Below are 8,768 nucleotides of genomic sequence, written 5' to 3'. Positions count from 1 at the left end.
GCCATTCACCTGCCACCAGCCAATGTCGGGAGAGAGGACCTGTAGGGGAAAAAAAGTAGGGGGAGGCTGGAAAGTTGCTACCACAGGAAGAACGCAGAGGGTGGTTACCGTGACCAAGGAATGTTCTGACGCGGGAAGAGGATCGCACAACCTGATGGTGGTAGCCATTGGAACAACCCGGCGGGTGGCTACGATGGAAGGTGGAGGGCCAATCAGTCAATGCCAATCAGCTTTCGCTGATTAATGCGCTAGGACGACAACCTTAGTTGCAAGCAAGGAGAACATCTAATGCTAACGAGTTGTCATCGCGTAATGATAATTAAGCGCCCCCGTAACCTTTTCCGTCACCGTTCACGAGAATGACAAGACGCACGAAGATGCAAGAGAAGTCTACAGATGTATTTGCCACAAGCATGACAACGAGTACAACAAGCATGGCCGGTCTGTTACAATGCGTGCGCATGAAACTGTGTTCTGAAGCCTAGAAGTCCGAGAAAAGTTGAAATGTATTAAAGTATTTCACCTATACTAACAGTATTACATGGCAGTCGTACAACACTTACAACACTTTCTTTGGGTTAGAGCATAGTTATAAAACGAGCAACCGTAGAATAAATGACTTCACATTTGTTTTGCTTTGCAAAACAACTAGCGCCGAGAAACTTTTTAAACCTGAACAGCGCGTTATAACACTGTAACGGTACATCATACACAGCGTACAATCCTAGTAGAAAACATTTTCTCACTACTGTTATTTTACCTGCAGCTTAGCGCCAGAGGCTTAGAAGAAATTATGGTGTGCCTGAACAAGAAATAAAAATAACAGAGACATGCTGTCTCTCACGGGCAACACCTACAGAGCGTGCGTCTTCATGTGCGGATAAGTGAGCTGTATAGTTCCGTAAAAACTGCGAATGGAAAGCACAGCACACATTTTAAAGGTATAACTGTGTAAATTACATAAATATTCTGCGGGAACACCGAGGTTGACGGAAACAGGGGTGTGTGGCGGGCATGGGGAGTTGGGGTGGAGGGGCAGGCCAGAGAGTTAACAGCACTGACTTCATCAAGCCAAGATTAAAAACCAGCGAGGATTAAACAGCATTAGAAACAGACACTCCGGAGATGAAAGACTAACAGGGGTGCTTTTCTTTTCTTAACTACGTGCTGTCCGCTGCAGAATGGTTATATGTACTGCGCTGTACTGCTGGAGGAAATCACTCTCCTATCCGAGGTATGGCATTGGTTATCTGCTGTAGCAGTCGCCTACGCCATCGTGTTCACAGGATGTGCGCTTAGAGAACGCAACAGGTTACTTCGTGAAGACTGTTCGTGCCGCTTATTCCGGAGCCTTCGTACTTGCGTTCTATGAAATCAGAGAGCGGTAAGGTCAGGTAACGACACAAGAAACGCATGGGCAGCTGAAGGCAATTGATGACCAAAAATAATGGAAAAACTGCGAGAGAACGCCGCATACTTCCTAAATTATGCCACTTACCCCGCAAAGATGGCAGAACTGTCAGTGACGAAGGCTTTGTTGGTTCTTATTCTAGACAACAAGGCAAACTAAACATTTACTTTTCGAGCTTTGTCGTTGTTCGAGAAAACTGGGCGTTGCCGTTTATGACAAGAAAAAAATGACCGGAATATAGATGGCACAACATCAAAATATTGCTTTCACTGGGAATGGCAAGTAGAAGAGGGCAGAGTCTATCACTTCACCCACCGAATGCCAAAACGAGGGAAAATGAGTCTCTGTTTTACCGCCGACCCTATCCCTGTCACCGGACTGAATTCTAGGCTTCCTGGACTGTTAGAGCAAGCTGAGTCTTCTCCTTGCTTATCGCGGACAGGAAAAGCGGGCAAAAATCACCCTGCTATTGAAAGTAAATTAAGAAAACACAAACGTTGTCAAGTCTGTGGGAAGAAAACTATAACTGTATGTGAGCACCACGAATGAGGATGAAAAGGCGCTCGTGTTGCCCTGTTTCGCAAGTGTTTCTGCACGCTCCATGTTCTTTGAACAGTGCTAACTTCTTAGAAGTTGCATACCTGGTTCCTAAAGGTAAACCGAAATAACTTTGTTCTGCCTTTCCTCGTTCTATGATGTGATGTATTCTTTCATGCTGTCTTTCTTGTTAGGCATTTGGAACGATTAAGTCGGTCATAAGTTTAATACGAAACTTCCGCCGCTTTCAAGTGTAGCCAACGGTCTTCAGTTGCCGTATTGTAAGCGACGTTCTTTACACACACTACAAGATTGCTATATAAAAATTAGCTGTTTACTGTTCGTGTGGTCATAATCATGCACTAGCTCGGCACGAAACTCCCATGGTCTGCGCGTCCCGCGGCTGAACGCTCGTAGTAGACGCACGCGACACATGCTACAGCCAGCAAGGCAATTGCCAGGACGTTAATGCTTGCAAGGTTACATTGAGCATACTAGCCACAGATATGCTTCACTGATGTTTACTTGGCAAATGATCTTGTCTTCTGTCATTCATACTCACTTTTTGCCGATTTATCACTTGATACGTGCTCCCGTTCTATATGTGCTGTGACTCTCCGTAGCTGGAAAGGACAGTTATTGCATTGCTCATTTAAAATAACAGCAAGCGCAAGAACAAGGTATTACAATTATAACCAGGAGAAATGTGGCCACGCATTGCGCAGCTTGCAATACCTCCGAATTGTTTAAAAGGTGTCACAGATGGCGTGATTATACGAAGTGTCACAGCTTCTGCAGAGAGGAGCTAAGCTGCGGGAAAGAACAGTGCCACCGTCCTCTACTCGCGGTCAGTTCTGGCGACAATGAAGGTGACCTGCCACTTCTTGTTGTCCCTTATCTTGTTGGTGGGTAACCAGAAGACATTCTTCTCTCGGCCGTGGCGGATCTCGAACTCGAGCACCCCGTCGTCGTCGTCGACCGCGCCGCCATCGCTCATGCTGCCGCCGTCACCGCTACTCGCCGCCGGGCTCGCTACTTCTTCCGGCGAAGAAGAAGGGGAGCCTTCGGAGACGTTGTCGGGCCTAAGCTGGATGCAGTTGACCACGATGTCTCTCCGGGCAGCTTCCAGGAACTCGCTCATGCGCACGGTGCGAGTGATGGCCTCGATCTGGTCGGCGACTGCGGTCGGCGGCGAAGGCTTGAGTCGCATGGTGACCACATCTTGCGGGAGCACGTTCTTCCGTAGGCTCCGGCTCACTCTCTCGAGGAGGACCTCCTTGACCCTCTGGTCGTCCGGCAGGATGCCGTCGCCCTCGTGACCCGAGTCCGTCTCGCTCGAGTCGCCCTCGCGTAGCCGAACCTCCCGGGCCAGGGCCTCCGTGGACGCTTCCGCCGTCGTGGCGGAAGCACGCTCTACCGAAGCGGCGCCGCTTCGTTGGCGAGCCTTGATCCAGTCCTTGAATCTCACGGCTTGCTGTTCGCCCATTGAATCGCGTACTTTCGAGCGGTGTTGCTGTTCTTGTTCTTTAGCGAGAACGTCCGTACGGGCAGAATCGTGCGGCACCCAGAACGGCAAGAGCGCCGAGCTTTTCTTTGGCGTTGCCGCCGTCGCTTCCCTTGCCTTAGAGAACGGTCGCCTCGGAGTGACAGGTTCCGTAGGTCTGGTTGCGTAATGGGAGTCATATGACTCGGATGATGAAACTTCCGCTGTCTTTTGAGCTGCGTGGGAGGTAGTTCTCCGCTCTTGAACACTAGCTTGCTGACTCTTAGTCGCAGTCGAAGTCTCAAGTTCCCTGGACTCCTGCACCCTGGCCACACTCAGCCGCCCTTCTCGCTTCTTGAGGTAAGGAAAGACAGGCTTGTCGTCATCGGCAGTCGTCTGAGCCGCTTCCTGGGCTTTCGAGTAAGCCTTATCCATGGGGGCAAGTTTTTTGTCCTTCGTTGAGGCACGTGTCGCTGGCGCTACCCTAACCGCACTAGGTGCCGCGGGTTTCCGTGCATCGTGGTCGCTTCGTCTTCCAGCGTCCCTCGTAAGGGAGGTCGAACGGTATTTTTTTCTCGCTGACGCCCCTTCCTGTTCCGACAGAGCACCGTCTGTGGCAGCGGCTCTCTCTAAAGATTCCTCCTCGGAGATTCTGCGTAGGTTCTGCACGGATCCGTGCAGCCGTGACGTCACCTCTGCTGTAGCCCTGGATGACAGCTCCTCTCTCCTCTTCCTGACTCGCTCCTCTTCTTCTCTCTGCTTTCGAATCCTCTCCGCCCTGAGCCTGGACGCCTGGTTGCTCAACACCTCGGTCGTGCTGGTGGACGCTTCTTTCCTTGCCCTGACAGTCTTTTTGGGCGACCTGTCCGGCTCGGTGAGGTTGACCTTCTGGGCAGGCCTCTGAGGGAACACCCTCGACCGGACGTGGCCGTAGCCCGCGCGGGCGGCAGGCAGCGGCGGAGCACCCCTGACCACGGTGAACATGCTCGTCAGCGGACTGGGCAAGATCGCTGGCAAAAGGTTCTTGCGACCGACGGGTTGCGACGGTTGAACGTGCCGGGTCTTCTGGGAGGCAGCGGTTGTCCCTGTCGCAGTTCCAGCCTCTTCTTCGGATGCCATTGCCGCCTTGCTGAGCCTGGCAACGGTCTCGGACTCGCCTTGTTCGCTGACTTCCGCCTCGCCGGCTTCTGCTAGAAAGACAAGAGAATACTTTAGTTTCTAATTTTTTTTTCATGAAATTCGATTCGTAGCCATTGTTATTGCGATAATAAAGATTATCAGTTTTACTTGGACAATTATCGTGATGTCAGTTTAACAGGAGCGAGATAAGATACGGAAACTAACTACGAGACATTTTGTCCGACGGTACCCTTCTTTGGAGTTTTCTTGACATAAAAATGTCCCTTTCTTCTTAACCATCCCAAGCGCAAAGCTCACTGACGAGAGCAGGTATGCTACCTTGTGTCATTGCTTTTAATTTCGCCAATGAGCCGCCCCAGTGGCAAAACCCAGTATTAGAGAGTTTTAGCATAGCGTTGACGTATACCGGCTTACCGTATGCCTGCTGGGCATGTGAAGTTGCAAGTGTGCGTCCCACCTTGCTTCACATTTTTCCACTGCGCGTGCGCAGCAAGCATAGGTTAATCAGGTACGCGTCAAAGCTAGAACGTCTCCACTATGTTAAAACTTTTCATTATTATGCACGCCGTACTAGCCCGCATGAAATAATTTCGAATCCCTGAACTTCTCTAACGCCTACCACAACCGCGGTACGCAGGCGTTCTTGCACGTGCACCAACCACATTGCGACAGCCGCTGCCGGCATCCAACGTGCGAAGTCATGCTTAGTAGCCGTGCGCCACAGCCACTGACCTACAGCGGTGGGTGCGTACAGTCTTGGTCAAAAGTCTCCAGGCCACGTGCTTTGTTTTGAGCTGCACAGCGGATTACTTACGGCGCCTCTAAAGGACAAAAAGCTTTGAATGAAAGGTGAGGACAGTTGTGAACCTTACCTTATTAATATTTAGAGCTTAAAAGGAGACTCGGGACAAATTTATTCATTATTGTTCTGAGTACAAATTGATTCCTTGGATCTTTCTGGATATGTTGACGTACGTTCAGAAGCAGAAGGCGAATTTATAAAAGAGAAAATCGGGTTTGAAAATCGTCCCGCCAGCTGATTCAAACTAGTGACGTTCTTGCCGAAAAAGGACGGGTTGCCACCGTTTCGAATTGAATGATGCTGAAGCGTAGCCTCTGAGATTCGCAAAGCCCAAAATTGATGTCGAAGCACGCATTTTAGCTGCAAAATCGGCCGCTGGTGGCGGTAGCTGTATTTTGTTTTTCGGTCTCTTCTATACAGCTTATAAAAGCCCTGTTTTCGATGGGATTGACTCTGTATGATTAGAACTACGTTTTCTATCAGGCCACCTTCTATTTGCCGTCAGTGTCCCTGAGCGCTACACTACAGGGATGAAATGAAAACTATGCGGATTGAAAACTTTTGGAGAAGGGTGCATGTTGAACAACCAACGTTCAAGAGCGCTGTGCTTAGCGAGTTCTAGGAAACTGAAACTGGAAGAAGAACATGCAGTGGTCGCGCAGGAGCGGCAAGGCGCGAATGAGAGTGATTGCGTCAATGACTGTCAATGATGAACAGAGGGGGGGGATGTTGTAGGCGCTCTTCGCCAGATGGCGCTACCTGTTCCGGCACCGTAGTCGTCCGCAGGCCGGCTGCGTCCGTACGCCCGGCTGACGCATTCCAGCGGGCCATCCGAGACGGCTCCGGACTCGTACTCGTCGTCCTCGTCTTCCCGCTGCGCATTCGGGTGTAACCGGTGTTTGCACGTCTAATCTGGCTATCCGTGTACAGGTGCACTTTTTAATCAGCACGAAAAACCGTACACACAAACATCTGAGATGGGTTTCAGACTTCTGCAGCCTTGGCTTTCGTCTTTAACCCAGATCACAGGCACCGTCACTGGTGTGAAAACGGTTCAAGGCCAATGTATTCTGCAACACATGAAAGTAATGCATTCAGCAAGTTATAGTTCACTGCCACCACCTTTGAGTTTAATACTCTTGCTCAAGGGACTACAGATCTAAACTCCTGGGCGTTTCACTTACCCAGGGAGGCTGTAAGAACCATCGTTTATGTTAAGACCGTCCGCAGTTATGCCCATGTTTGTTCGGAACGGAACTCTAGTTTTTAGCCAAGGAACACGGTACTCAGTGAAAAAATTGGTAAATTGGTTTATGAGGAAAGGAAATGGCGCAGTATCTGTCTCACACATGTCGGCGGACACCTGAACCGCGCCGTAAGGGAAGGAAGGTGGCAGTGAAAGAAGAAAGAGAGAAAGAGGTGCCATAGTGGAGGTATGTCTCAGGAATAATTTCCACCACCTGGGGATCTTTAACGTGTGCTGACATCGCACGGCACAAGAGCGCCTTTTGCTTTTCGCTTCCCCCGAAACGTGGCCGCCGCGGTGGGGTTCGAACCCGGGTACTTCAGCTCAGTAGACGAGCGCCTTAACCACTGCGCGGTGGAATTAGGGGCGCCAAGTGTGGCGCCTCGAATTTAAGTGCGATAGGTAGGCAGACCTCGTGCGGCTACAAAGGGAGTGGGGGAAGGGGGGGTCGTTCTTTTCGCATTTATTGTCTCGCATGCAGTTAACTGTACACTACTAAAAAATCCAGGTTTAGTACGCGCTGAGCTGTGTTCGTAGAAAAATTTTTAGTATCCGGCGTCCTCGAAGGAAAACATGACGAACTAGACTAACCTCACCGTGGGGATAATGGGGCCTGTATGGCAGTCGCCTTCTTTGTTCACTGCACAGGCTAGCCACAAAACTTTTCGGAACACAAAAATCACAACAAAGTTAATTTACTTCGCAGACTAAGGCCGCTCAGCCACGATTTAAATGGTGTGATTTGCACTTCCCTACATTACCCGAGCAATTCACCCCTCAATATCTGGCCACGCACCTAGAAAAAGAAGAAATTCAGCCTCTTCGTGAGTTCGGTGTTCCGGAAATTTTTTCGGACATTCATTCTTCTGGCAGCTAACGTAGCCATCGAAGCATGGAATATTCCGACACGGACGTATCAACGGCATGGAAGTACTGTTTTATCGGGTGGTTACTTGTTTTTTATTCACGTATGCTGCACGCAACAGTTAACAGCCAACAGTTACATCAGGAATGTACTATTTTCTCATACGCCTTCTTCCACTTCGTGTCGTGGATTGGGCGCTATAGGACACACATACGGCGAGCGTGTCATGATGAATGGCTGAACCCACGCCCTTCACGTAACTTGGCGCGCTTCCGAGCGCAGCTATGCCTACGTCGCACGCGGAAACATCACGAGCGATCCATCCCGAACAAATGCCCTCCGACACCAAGTCAGCATTACAACACATTATAGGTCGCGCATGCATCGTCCTCACTTATGTAACCGGCGCATTTCCTCGCATAACGAGGAAATGCTTACGCTAAACGCACGCGCGCCCACTTCCGGTTGCCCTTGATTCACAAAGTGTGCGCGATCCTAGCAGGAAGCATGTCGCTTACGACATTTACGTATAAGGGCTTTTTGACCGCGCGCACCCAGGGTTTCCATCTGGACATCTGTAATACAGTAAAGCGCGTGTCAGCTGAAACCGCTTCCGACTGACATAAAGACAAAAGGCGAGGCATTCAGACCCGGAACACAAGGAAACGAGGAGGAGAAGGTGTGGAAGGGGGAAACGGTGGGTAAGTACAAAGAGTGCCAAGGCGTCGCTAACACGGGCGGCCGTTCGCAACGGCGCCTCGAAGACAAACACACACATGCTCACGCACGGCACCGACGATGCAGATCGTTTCGAGGAAACCTCAACTTTGACCCGTGACCCGTCCCCTTCCCAGCGACGCCTCCTTGCGAGGTCATCGAGGCCTCGCAATTTGCCGAACACGCGCCGAAGACTACGACGACGAGGAGAAGGCCTCTGCAACCGCCGCGCATGCCCACAACCGAGACGGACGTTCCGCAAACATCGTGCCTCCTTAACGGTACTTGTCTCGGAGGCCTTAGTATGTCGCCTATACAGCAGGATCTCCCGCAGTGTTGCGGCCGGAGGTATTTTTTTTTTTTTTTGTGAAGACACTCGGCTGCCCAACACTACGGTGGTTGCAGATGCAAGCAGGCTTGAAGGCTCGCCATGAAGCCTCGGGCAAAGGACGTTTGGAAATCGGTAGGGTTTTGCAAGAAAGCGCGCCTCTTTCACTTGTAAATCTTTCATGCCTCTGTACGAGGGTTACGCTGTCCGTCTGAAGCGAGAACTATCACCCCTGGACG

At 50.6% G+C, this 8,768-nt stretch overlaps 1 protein-coding gene across 1 annotated transcript in view; it reads right to left on the bottom strand.

The window, feature by feature from the left end:
- Nucleotides 1-384: 384 nt before the first annotated feature.
- The window catches only part of LOC149331673 (uncharacterized), a 49,455-nt gene continuing 41,071 nt past the window's right edge, over nucleotides 385-8,768 (bottom strand). Inside the window, exons 13-14 of the mRNA XM_089557397.1 lie at nucleotides 6,133-6,247; nucleotides 385-4,621 (exon numbers count right to left, since the gene is read on the bottom strand). Coding sequence (XP_089413523.1) covers nucleotides 2,787-4,621; nucleotides 6,133-6,247 — 1,950 coding nt within the window. The 3' untranslated portion in view covers nucleotides 385-2,786. The remainder of the gene's footprint in view (nucleotides 4,622-6,132; nucleotides 6,248-8,768) is intronic.

The sequence above is a fragment of the Amblyomma mixtum genome, chromosome 8 (assembly GCF_055824585.1).
Source record: "Amblyomma mixtum isolate Tamu chromosome 8, ASM5582458v1, whole genome shotgun sequence".
Classification (NCBI taxonomy): Eukaryota; Metazoa; Arthropoda; class Arachnida; order Ixodida; family Ixodidae; genus Amblyomma; species Amblyomma mixtum.
Note: the sequence above shows the minus strand (reverse complement) of the source record. Positions and strands in the feature narration are given on the sequence as shown.